Source organism: Xyrauchen texanus, chromosome 28, assembly GCF_025860055.1.
Source record: "Xyrauchen texanus isolate HMW12.3.18 chromosome 28, RBS_HiC_50CHRs, whole genome shotgun sequence".
Taxonomy (NCBI): Eukaryota; Metazoa; Chordata; class Actinopteri; order Cypriniformes; family Catostomidae; genus Xyrauchen; species Xyrauchen texanus.
Window position 1 is genome coordinate 29,327,285 of NC_068303.1, and position 13,024 is coordinate 29,340,308.

A 13,024-nucleotide genomic window follows, 5' to 3' on the forward strand; every position below is an offset into this window, starting at 1 on the left:
CCCCCTTATTCGATAACATATTACCAAAGATTTGTTTAGCATGCTTTTACTGCTGGATCACATATTTTGTTCTGGACACCTCAGATATAACATTGGATTATTCACACAAGCAAGCTCACAGACAAGTAAAAAATGTGTCATTGTTTAGAAAACTGTCAAGGTAAAAGCAGACATAATGTTTTGTAATTGGTGCATAGAGACTTTTGAAAGAGAAAACTGACCATTGAAGACATTCATGCAGAAAAGCAGAAAATGCAATTAATACATGTGTTGCCTTGTGAATTGAATTATAATTTGCATACTGACAAAAAGTGCTGTGCAAATGTCTTAGGCACATAAGATTCTTCACAAAACAAATCTAATAAAAATAAATAAATTCTTATGATTATTTATATCTTCGGCTTTAGTGTCAATGGGAAATATACATTTTAGACTCCCAAACATTCCTTTTGCAAATATAATAGATGAACAGAGAGGCCTGCAACAGATGGCATGACCCCACTGAACATAGAGTCAGTCTGGAATTACATGAAGTGACAGAAGCAATTGAGACAGCCTAAATAGATAGAAGAACTGTAGTGAATTCTCCAATAAGCTTAGTGCACCCCATCTGCCAACAACCAAGAAAAATTGTGTCCAGGTGTACCTATGATAATTGGTGCTGTTTCAAAGGCAAAAGTGTTCACACCAAATATCGATTTAGCTTTTTACTGGACTTTGTATGAAGTTAATTGATAAAAGAAAACTATATTTATTTTTGAATTCATCCTCACTATGCAACATTTTTCACAAGAGCCTAATTCACGTTCATGTACTTGTGCAGGGAAATGTTTTGGGATTGTGAAATCTAAGGAAAGTATTTGTTCTGAATAACCCTTTCTAAATCATGCATGAAATGCTTATCAAATTAATTAAATCGCTCAATCAGTAAGCAATAAGGATTATCAGATAAAAAAATAAATCAACCTACCTGATAAGGCTGAGGGGACAGAAGTGTTCAGATCCAAAATGGGAGAGCAGCTCAACCTACAGAAAAGTAAAAAGAAATTTTTCTTTAAAAATTGGTCAACACAACCAGTGTAAGTTTCACCTTTTCCCCAATTCCAAAACAAAATCGAGTGGCAAAATTCAGTAAGAATGAAGTGCTGAAGTATTTGCAAAGCAAAGCTTTCCTTTATGCTGTAGAAGAAAGAGTGTAAGAAAAGATGTGTATATTGATGTGTGTGAATGTGTGTATTTAAGTGATCAAGAAAGTGTCACTGCCATGCGTTTCTGTATCTGAGCCCTGTCACCCAAATTCGCATTACAGTGCATTGAGAAAATCTAAGTGAGAAGAATGCTAACCTTTATGTACTTGATGAACATCTGATGCAGGAGAAGACAGGAGAGAGCGGAAACAGAGAAAAAAAAAAAAAGAGAGAAAATTCAGTATAAAAGACTCTATTCATGCCAAAAGCAAAGTCAAGCATTTTGTATTCTTCTTGTTTGTTCCTCTTTCGTGACATAAGCAGCAGTACCGATGCAGGGAGAAAGGCCTAATTTAGGGAAAGGCTGTAATTAGAACAACAAGAGGGACAAGGGAGGAGAAAAACATGTAAACAAAAATTAAATAAAAAAAAAACACATTTGCATATCAAACTACACAGGAGCCAAGCTGAGCAGGACAGGACAGGTTTAGGGCAGCTCAATATTAGGAAAGTATTTTGAGGTTACACCCTTAGATTACTGGCATCTCCTCACATATTAAAGTATATAATTTTAAGAAGGGCTCAACTTTGGTTTGGTTTTCTGAGAACAAAGTTGTTTTGTGAATGCTGCAGATATAAATACAAATTTGTTACAAAAGTAATATTAGCTAGCTGGCTAATATAGATATAGAAATTGTGAGAATGATTTTGATAGTATTTGTAGTAGGTTATCATTTAGAATCGTTAGACATTAGTAGGTTTATGAATCTAAGTCTGAACTACTGGCCCCAAGCCAGCAGAAGAAAAAAAAAGAAAAATGCTAATTTATTCATGAGCATGTTTTGAAATGGGAGCTCATAAATAATTTGAGACCTCATAAATTAGAATGAGTGAAGAGAAGATTTCAGATCAAAGGTAAACCACAAAGCCAAAGCAAAGCATAGGACAGAGAAAGGGTTACAGTTACTTATCCCTTAGAAACAAAATCAAGAAATTAAGCCAAGTTATATGGTGAACATGCACATTTGTCTTTCGGTTAATTTTCTAGCATAACAGATACTGAAGCGAATGTGACCTTTAGTTACTACACAAGCAACAAAGTCTTGATACACTGGCATACAGACACAGAAATGCAATTATATAATCTATAACGGGACAGTTTAGAATAACAGGGATTCATACTGAACAATACAGTCATGAGACTCTCAGCCCTCAGGGAAGGGCACAGCTTCTCTGAAATGACCGACTACCCCTCTTTTCCTTGTATCTTATTCATTCACCTTAAACTCATGAGGAGAAAAATGTGAGAAAGACATAGCAGGTTTTCCAGGGGTATATTTTCAGTTGATTATTTGTTGTATTTAAAGGGATCATGACATGAGGAATCACATTTTCCTTGACCTTTTGTTTGCTGCATAGTTTAAAAAAATAAATCAAATTTAAGACTTTAAGACCTTTTTCAAGACCTGAACAATAAAATTAATACTGTATCCCCATACCAAACTAAACCAACACAATCTCAAAATAAATAATGTACCACAGACTCTTACTTAAACAGGCTGGAACACACATTCAACAATGCCTTATCATTGCTTATCAGCAAAATAGGGAAGGCTATGTGCAAGTTTAAAATCCTCAAGACATGTTTTCTACATGTACCATTATAAAAACACAAAGAGGTCGACCGATATTGGATTGTACTGATTTGATAATAAGTTGAAAGCAAGCCAGTTAATCTGCCATTAGATTTTTTTTGTTTTAATTGGTAGCCTATATAAATGTACTTGGTCATTTCTTCCTGTGATGGGGAGGGCCAGACAAAGACTACAAGAGCCCAAATTTAATAAAATTCCAGATGCACTTTATGTTTGGGGGAGCAGATTTGATTCATAGCGTGGAATGTTTAACTTTCAAGGCACTTTAACTTGGACTCTTATTTTGAAATGTATGAGCTTCACTGCTTCCAGCTGCTCATTCAAACAGATAAGGGAAATAACAGTGCACTCCTTCAATAATCTATAATGTATTAAAATATAAACAACTGAAAGTACACATTGTCATATTTCATCAACACTACATCATCATCAACAGTTGCTCATTAGTGATCGCTTGCCATAAATTTCCAATATGGCTTAATGGTTGCGAACTGCTCGGCAGCAGCTGAAAACACTCACAAGCCCCCATGTGCTTGGAGAAAATACAACAGTGCCACGTTTTCAGTTTGAACGACACACCGCATACATTTATTTATTTAAATCCTATTCTTTGAAGTTTGATAAATCACATTAGGGCATATCACAATTCCTGTCTTTCCTCCCCCAAATTTATGATCTCTTTAAACAAAATTGAGACTTTTGTTGTATCATTTAAGACTTTTAATTACCTTAAACTTAATTTAAAGACATTGTGAGAACCCTGTGAAATATAAGAGGCCGTTCTACTACAAAAACTCAATCCTTCCTTCCTCCAAAAAAAGAGCAATTATTTACAGGAAAACCTTACTAAATGTTTTTTCTACATAAACATGCACTAGACAAAATGCTTAGACCATTATCATGCATCTCATACCCCTTTCAAAAGATGCAATGTCAAGTTATGACTCTTAAAATGCTGTTTTGAGTATAAACGAGGCCAGGATGCACTGTTGCTCCCATATGCGCTATTTTTAATTGTTGGTCTATGTAAACATGCACTAGATGGACATCTTTGATCGTTTTGATGAGTTTCCGGTGATGTGTGCTGCTTTTTAAGAGCGGTACATGTGCAACTTTTACAAACGCATCTGTTTTGGTTCATTCAACTGCTCAGCCGCTGCTGAGAGAACTGCATGTTATCCTGTATGTAAACAAACACGGGAGATGATGTCGTGCCACTGAAGATCAGCTTCTGTACTTTGGTCTGTTAAAGCACCCCAACATCATGAAAAGAGCAACTGAAGGCTCCTGATCAGGTCATTGCAGGATTATATGTGTGTTTCACCATGGATCGTAATGGGTTTGTGTGCATTACATTTTAAAAACATTTTGTGGTTTGTATGTTTTTTCTGCTCATATCAGCTTGGATTGCTTGTGAACCGCTCACAATATTAATCATGCTTTTCAAATGAACAGTTAATGAAGGATGGGAGTGTTAAAACACTATTGGACCTGACCGCAAAACTGCAAGTAACTAGTTTCATTCATGAAAGTTTCAAATGTCATGTTTATTATGCTGCTGTTCTTGAGTGAACAGTTTAATACATTTAGATGAAATGTGTTGGGTGTGCGTTATGTGTGAACCACTGATCTTTAGTTTTGTATTTTTGTGGAATTGGTTAATTTTCTTCCGATTGAGTTTCAAATAATGTATAAATGGCAGTGTATTCGATGGGCTTCATGATGCTAGCCAATCATAACAGTGGACATTAATATTTAAGTTTAAAGAAGGAGCTGAGGCCAAAACTGCTTTCAGACAGCTGGCCAGAAACAGGGTGGAAAAATGTTCATATCTTTTACTAAATTAGCTAAATAGCATTATAGGTGGACCTCAAGGATGATGATAAAATAATAAAAAAAATCTAAAAGTCTAACCCATTTCAAGTGATTTTATAAGTAAAATTACAAACATTTGGACAAATTAGCATCAAATAAGGTGAATTTAGCCAAAAGTTGAGTAGTTTGTGTCCCTGTGTTATACAAAGAATCTGTTAGCTAAATGACAGGAAAGTTTGGTTAATGACTCCACTACATGAACTCCACTACATAAGTCTCTCCGTGAAAATGCGGTTACATAAATTACAATTGGCAACTTTTAAGCAACTCTAAAGTTTGCTTAAACATTAAATGATGATCTGGAGTATTTTACCTCCAATATCAGTTCTGTTGCTTTCCGTGAAGTGTGACAAAATGTCACATTGTATTGAGCACACGGCCATTCAACCAAGCGAGAAGAAAGAAAAAAATGAAATGCAACCTCCTAGAATAGCTTGAGGAGTCCAAATAATTTTATTTTTTAATTTAAAATTAAATTTAAAATAATTTTTTACAGTTTCTGACCATTCATGTCTTGATATGAGTCATCACACAGTTGTATTGCCAGAAGTCCTTGTACTGTGATTTACGTTTCTTTTAGTGAAACAGATTTAGTGAAATAATGCTCCCCCTTTACCTTGACATATTTGGCATAAAGTTGCTCATCTAGAGGAAAGCTCTGTACTGTGCGTTCATCACGAGCATGAAAGGTGCCCAGCTTGATCCACTTATTGGTTGGATACCTGAGGTATAGAAAAGATAAGTGTGATGAAGTTATGCCGGTGTTTGTTTATCTTCTAATGCCCAGTCAGATAATCATTCTGTACATGTTTGTGTGCATGTTCTTACCTGTCACTGATAGACACTAGGAAATCTTTCGGTGTTGAAGAGAACAGCTCAAAATTTGCAATGTCCAGCTGCTTCACCTGGATTGGCTCACAGAGCTCAATAACAAACCTGAATGGGCAGGTTGGCAGAAGAAAAAGAGAGTGTGCAAATAAATAAATATATTAAAATTACACTGACACAACAAGAACTGCTTCAAAGAGACAGCACTGCCTGAACATCAAATCTATTTACAAAAAGAGGAAAACAGACTCAATAACTGCTTGTGTGTATTATCTCTCTGCAGCTGCTGCAGTCCATCTCTCTCTTTATCTGCTCTGACTCACCAGATCTTAGTACTGCAGGGGTTCAGCATGTACAGATCCATATTCTCCATCAGGATGGCAGATGTGGTCTAAACACACACACACACACACATATTAGACAATCACAAAGACTGGCAGGTCAGAGCTGAAATACAACTAGCTAAATAGTAGTTACAGTAAAATTATCAGGAAAATTCCTGATGCAGGAACTGTAATGCTGAAATGAATAACTGCCCTATTATGTCCATCTTTCTCTTAAGCCCATATGCTATTGTGCTATCCTCTGAGCTGTACCTTGGCCTCATTGTTAGCCGAAAGGATTTTGGCCCCACACTCCACTGAAGCGTAGTTATTCTTGAAATTCTTTTGGACCTTTTTGACTGGATGAGGACTGCCAGTTGATGAAGTGTGCAGAGACTGACCTGAAACCAACAAAACAGGTTATATAGGCGATTTATGACATTTTAATAGCATGAAACACATTGGTTTAGTATTTGAATATCTTCTGTGTGTGATATACATAGAAGGGATAAGTAGGTTTACCTGTCAACTATCCATGTAAAACCTTCAAAAGAACAAGTTATATCGATGTATGCATGTAAGGTACATGTATGTAATCACAGACTCGAAGAAGCAACCTGTGACATGAAGATGCAACTTATGTGTTGTTCTCTAAGAGAAGTATTAGGTTATTTTGATCTGATTTAAAACATTTGTTTTTCTCTTTTTCCTTTTTGAGAACTTTAGTAGCCCAGGCTACAGATAGCAAAAATCTTGACACAACATATTAAAGATGCATTCAGAAGTTTGGAGCCAATTTAAAAAGTTTTACACATTAACAAATTAATTGTGTTTTTGTGAAGTTTGATCCAAATGTTGTACACTCACATGGCACATGGGATGAAAACTGTACTCTATAAATATAAAAAGTGTTTTATTATACATGTGCGGGTCACCCCTTTCAATGTGTTTCACAATGTTGAAATCACATGACTTACGGTGTTTCATTAAACGGTGAAGAGGAGAATACTTGTGCTCATTGACTGCCACCTATGTAGATATGTAGACATGGCTATGCTTATTTAGCACACAGTTTTGTTGATTAGTGTTGCGAAGAGTGAAAAGAACACAATGGAAAATACTTATTTATCGTGCTTTAGCAGCGAGCACAATGGGAGACTGGCAAAAAACTAGAGTAAACATTAGTAACTATAAGGCATCTACATCTTCATTTGTTTAGTGCAAAGTAGCTTGGCAAAGCTGTTGTAGATTTAACCATGACTTTGGTTGCTTGGAAACAAAACGAGTTTTAGTCAAAAAGAATATTCATGGACATACTAAATTTTATCATCAAAAACTATTCTAAACTTTCCTTTACCTTGACATTCTGCATCACTAGATAATGAGGTTAATTTTACACCAAGCAGTTCTCTAATAAAGGTAATAACCTCCAAAGAGTATTGATATGAGGTACAATAATTACCTGTCCTTAACATTAGAAGCATGTTTAATTGATTTCTGACGTTCGTTTTTAGGCAAAGCAATTATATTATAGTAGTAATAAATAACTTTTATAAATTACCTCAATCATGCTGATCCACATAGAAAGATGGCAGTATAGCATCTAACACCACTGTCACATCGATACTTAAAGTGCATGAAGAAGAGCAATGCTAACACTAGTTAGAGAACTACTGAATGCCCCTTTTTAGGAAATGTATCATACAATACTGCATCAACTGTTTTGCACAGTCCATCTTAGCCTCATGTGAACTCATTACATTTCCATGGTCTTTGTGCTGGTAGCTCTTTGAGAGCTCTCTAGTTACACTGGGTTTACAGCACCCACTAATTAATGCTAATCAAGCTAACTTGCACACTTGCTATTAGCTAGTGCTTGTCGAGACGATAGAGGATGTGGTAATTTGTTGGCATCACATACAGAGAACGCACACATCCAGCTGAGAAAACCCTGATGCTCAAAAGCAAGAGTTAAAGTGATAGTTCACTCAAAAATATACTTATTCACTAAACCTTATGTTGTTCCAAACACATATGACATCATTTCTTCTGAGGAAAAGACATGTTAGGGAGACTGTTAGCCTTAGTCACCATTTAGTTTCATTGCATAGAAAAAAAGATTCAATGAAAATAAATGGTGATAGAGGCTAACAGTCTCCCTAACATGTCCTTTTGTGTTCCAAAGAGAAAAGAAAGTCAAGTTTGCAAAAACATGAGAGTGAGTAAATTACAGAATTTAAATTTTTGGGTGAACATTTCACCTTGTGCAAACCCACATGCATGGGTGCTCTATTTTGGCTCACTATACACAACGTATAATTTACTTTAAAGGACTGATCTCAGTTCAAGAGACTCTGTGCTGTCAGTAAAAGGGTTAAAACGTAGACATTTGGAGTTATGTGACAAGACAACATGTCACCGATCACAGTTTGTGTTTGTCTTCGGAAAAAATGCCAACAAAACTACATCTGGTAAGAAACCTAATTAAGTGTTTACATTGAAACCTGTTTGAGTCCAAAGATTAGTCACTAGTTTCATCTGATATGCCATTTTTAACATTTGAGCAGTTTATCACGAAATGCCACGCTGCTAAACACAATGTACACTAAAGTGTATGCATTTTTTCCTTGGAAATCCTATATTTACTGTGCATTATGCCATTGAGAATCGATGGGTTCATTCATCAGCTGAAAAATGTTGGCCTTAAATGGAGTTAGGTTGAAAATAAGGTGCATTTCAAACTGTTCTGAGATCAGTGCAGACAGACAGCACACTGGAGGTTAAGTCATTCACTAAATAGGGAGCAAGGGAGCATCCTATTGCTTTCCAATGCAGCTAAGTGCATTCACTACTAAAATCCAACCAAAGGTTCAGTTTCTGGCAGCAGATGATGTTTGGATTACTCAATATGTCAGGCAGACATGAGACAATGGTAATCAGTACATAGATTCAGAATTTATAATGCATCATTTTAACATAGTTGGCAGTGATTGGATGATGCTGAAGTAATGTCTGTAAAGTCTCAAAATCATGAATACCCACTACTCCTGGATAAATTGACAAATAAATCTGACTATCTATAACATGGTATTATTTAAAATGTTACAAATTAGTCCCACTGTCTGTTGCCATCAATTTTTAGGAAAACTATTTGGTCTAGAAAAAATATATATTTTTTTTGCATATGTATTAGGTGTTACTAGATATAAATCCAAAAGTGACATGGTAAATGCACACAGCAGTCATGCTTGGGTCTCAGGAGGTGGCCTGGGGCATGAGCTTAGATTTTTGTTACATTTATTTCATTGGACGGATGCAGTCTATTTCAGAAGCCTGCACGCAGTGTGCGTGCAATGTTATGCAACAATCACTGTTGCATGCTGTTTCCTGGTGCCACAGAACTGACCAATTGTAGGGTGAGTTTATAATAGGACAAAGAAAAAGCATAGAAATGCATGGAAAGGAAAGAGATACAAAAAGACAATGACTACTCTGTGAAATCACGCCTGAAGTGTATCCTAAAGCAAGTGTGTGGGAATGTGCGTTGATGCAGAAGAAACACGGGAGCAGCCTTGCATGCAGTGCCGCACTGATGAACATGCAGCTGTAAGAGTGTGCTTGTCTCATCGCTTACTTTTCTTTTCCTCTACTTCCATCACTTTCTTCTTCCACTCATCGAAGGTGGGGATGTCCTCTTTAGAGGTTACAGGAGGGACTATCACTCCATCATGGTCCACTGCCTGCAAAAACAAAAGCAGCAAACCCATGTGACCAAATCACAATCCATACTTTTAAAACCATTAATGAGGTAATGAGGTCCATTTGGATAAAAACAAGACAAACAGAGCCAAAGGTGCATAGGTTTGTTGTAGCAGTAATATTTGAGCCTATATATGGGCATTTTGGGATTATCAGCATTAGACAATAAACATGGGTAAAAATCGATATCAGTCACCCACTATGAAGTTTTGCATGTGACCTGTACTCTCCCAACCAAAATATGCTCATTTCTAATTAGCACGAGGGGCTCTGTGGCAACTGAGGTGTGAATGACTATGTTATGTAAGTGACAAGGGCTCTCACAAATTTTGTCTATACATACATATGCAGTACAGTAAATTCATTTGTGTAAAAACCTTCCAAATGTTTTAGTGCTGCTCTTTGGCTTCCATTCACTTTCCCTTCTTTCCTTTTTCTGTTATCTCTCTCTCTCTCTCTCTCTCTCTCTCTCTCTCTCTGTCAGTGCATAAACCACAGCGCTGAGTGAGCATTCAGCTAATTAAACATTTACAAGACTGTCTTGTGGAAAACAACTGTGCTGACATTCAGCACTGCTCTGACGCTATTAAGCCCTTTGATGCGAACGCATAACATCTGCATAAACTCGAACACTCAGCCTTTCAAAGTATACTCCATTTAACTGCATGCATACACAGGCAGCTGGCTTATGCACGCTACGACTGCTATGAGATACTTACGTGAACAGGTTTCCTGACCTACTCACATATGCGCTCTTGATATGCACATACAATGTTGATGTTCCCAAATTTGTCTTCTGTTGTTTAGCAGCGATTACATCTTGTTTAATGGGGATTACATCATCTAGCAATTCTTTGTGGCAGCAACGACTCAACTGTGAGTTTTGTCTTCTTGTGAACCCACTAATTACATTTACATTTATGCATTTGGCAGACGCTTTTATCCAAAGCGACTTACAGTGCACTTATTACAGGGACAATCCCCCCGGAGCAACCTGGAGTTAAGTGCCTTGCTCAAGGACACAATGGTGGTGGCTGTGGGGTTAGAACCTGTGACCTTCTGATTAACAGCCCTGTGCTTCAGCCACTACGCCACCACCACATCCACCACATCCAGTAATTAGTGCAAATAATTCCAGGTACATGCGCATACTGTGCGTTCAGAGTACGCAGTTAGAAAAATCAAGCTGCACGCATTCAGTGTCGAGCAATCTACTGAAGAAATTTGCGTCATGCGTTCAGTGTGCAGACATGTTGCATTTGCCTCTGACCCAAAGTATATTTTGGGCTTTAGTCTTGCCTCTTTCCACACCCTCTACTTTTCCTATTTTCTTGCTCGCTCTCTCTCATTTTTATGTGCTCCATTTTGTATGTGACACAGAATATTTTTGAGGAGGGAATTTTTCAGCTCTGTGGATCTCTAAAAGCAGGGTGTGGATAGGCTGAGTGGAAATGAAATACAAACCCATTCATTCTGTGAATAATTAGGAAAATGGACAGAGAAAAACACTGGAGGGTGGAAAATGTACAAATATGCACAAATAACATAAATGCTTCAAAACACTGAGCTTCAAGGTAATCCAATTTTAAAATACTTTTTTCAGCATTATTCCATTTGTATGATTGGTGCAACATGGCAACACTGACTCTAGCACTGGCCTAAGTTTGGGCCGGAGGCTACCCTGTTGGGCAACCAATTGAATACGGAAAGAGAGTACGAGGAAAGCAGCTTTTTTTCATTTTGCAATTAATTTTAGTGCTGCTTGAGGCACAGAAATCTAGAAAACTATATATATTGTAGACTTTCTAGACAGGGAGACTGAGGTTTTCTTTAAATTGCCCAATAGACATTAATTTGCAATGATGAATAAGACTGCGGTTTCGGTGTACCTTTGGTTGCTCTCGAGGTATAGGGATGTTTGCTGTCGGCTCCAGCTCCGTGAGATCCAGCTCACTCGGGACCAGCGAGGCAGTTGTGTCAGCAATTGCCTCCATGCTCTGCCCCAACGTGCCAGACTTATTCTCTGCATGTTCCTCCACAAAACTAAAGAGAGCAGGACAGAGAGAGACAAAGAGAGGGTGGAGGTAGGGAGATACGTAAGGGGATAGCTACCGAGAAAATAATTAAAAATATCTTTGTTCACTTAATTGATAAGCACTGAATTAAAGTGCATCATGGCCATCGGGAAAGGAATAAATTAAAGAATGATAAAACAGACAAAAGATGAAGAGCAATAAAAAAAGAAAAGTGCAAGGCCAGAAGACGTGGCTTGATGTGCCTGAAGCAGCTCCGTTACATGGTTATCCAGCAGTTAAGAGGTCACTTGATGTTACTCGAGCTCTTTATGATAACGCTATCATGTAACCTGCTTTGATAGCTGCCGTTTACCTGTCAGGTGCTCTGTACTCACCTGGTGGGTGTGTTGCCAAGGGGCAAGGGTTGGCTGAAGTGGGGCACAGAGCCCAACTCACACTGACTGGCACTAGAGTTCTCTACAGTGGCACCATCACGGGGAACATCTAGTCCACTGAAGGAAAGAAATCATATGCCATTTACCGAGAGAGTGAGAAAAGACATAATAGAGAGAATCAGGATTCACTCAGGATTGATTTGTCCAGAGTTCTGAAGACGGTTCCTGTTGTCCAGGATTATTACATTAAAAAGGTCTAATCTAGTCAATTACAGGCCAACATTGGATTTGTGGTCCTTGTTGAAACGTTAGATTCATAAGAGATCCAGTGAAAACAAGCCATAATGGACTACTGAAAAGCTTCTAGTGAAAAAATCCAAAGCAGGTCCAATTTGAAGTCCATGAAGCACTAAATATATGTTGTGACGGACTCGATTTCAAAGTTCTGATGCAGAAACGGCCCACAAGTAGGCAAATCAATGCAACAATTGAAAATTAAATCACAAGAAAGCTGAATAAAGAAATAATGGTGAAAAATAAAATAAAGAAATGAAATGAAATGACAAGACAAATGTCAAACAGTCAACCACCTCCCCCTTCCTCCCACACTGGTGTCAATGTAATCACCTGGATATGCTCTCTGAGGAGGTAGATGAGACTGAACCTGTGCTCATCTGGAGATCAGCAGCAGGTTCAGAGGGTTCTTCAGCCTGTTGGTCGGTCTGGGGAAGGGTTAGAGCAGAGGAGGCATGGACAGCATGGTCCTCTGTGGCAGTGGTCTGTGGAGCTTCAGAGTCTGGCTGGGGTTCATGTGAAGTAGGTGTTTGGGGATGTGCGAGTGTGGGTGTTGGTTGCTGGTCTGGTTGTTGGGTGTTCTGGGGTTCTGGTTGCTGCTCCTGTTGTTGTTGTTGTTGTTGTTCTAGCTCAAGAAGAACCAATTCAAGATTAATCTGAGCCTCCTCCACCAGCTCCTCTTGATTCACAGTC

General features: G+C 37.8%; 1 protein-coding gene across 6 annotated transcripts in view; it reads right to left on the minus strand.

The window, feature by feature from the left end:
- Positions 1-13,024, minus strand: part of LOC127621950 (SUN domain-containing ossification factor-like) — a 75,125-nt gene that overhangs the window by 22,181 nt on the left and 39,920 nt on the right. For 3 of the 6 annotated variants that reach the window (XM_052095778.1, XM_052095777.1, XM_052095782.1), the window contains exons 4-13: positions 12,665-13,023; positions 12,038-12,154; positions 11,517-11,670; positions 9,503-9,608; positions 6,142-6,269; positions 5,869-5,936; positions 5,546-5,653; positions 5,334-5,439; positions 1,345-1,365; positions 971-1,026 (exon numbers count right to left, since the gene is read on the minus strand). In XM_052095778.1, the coding sequence (XP_051951738.1) occupies positions 971-1,026; positions 1,345-1,365; positions 5,334-5,439; positions 5,546-5,653; positions 5,869-5,936; positions 6,142-6,269; positions 9,503-9,608; positions 11,517-11,670; positions 12,038-12,154; positions 12,665-13,023 (1,223 nt within the window). The remainder of the gene's footprint in view (positions 1-970; positions 1,027-1,344; positions 1,366-5,333; positions 5,440-5,545; positions 5,654-5,868; positions 5,937-6,141; positions 6,270-9,502; positions 9,609-11,516; positions 11,671-12,037; positions 12,155-12,664; position 13,024) is intronic. The other 3 variants (XM_052095780.1, XM_052095779.1, XM_052095781.1) reach the window with 2 other exon arrangements.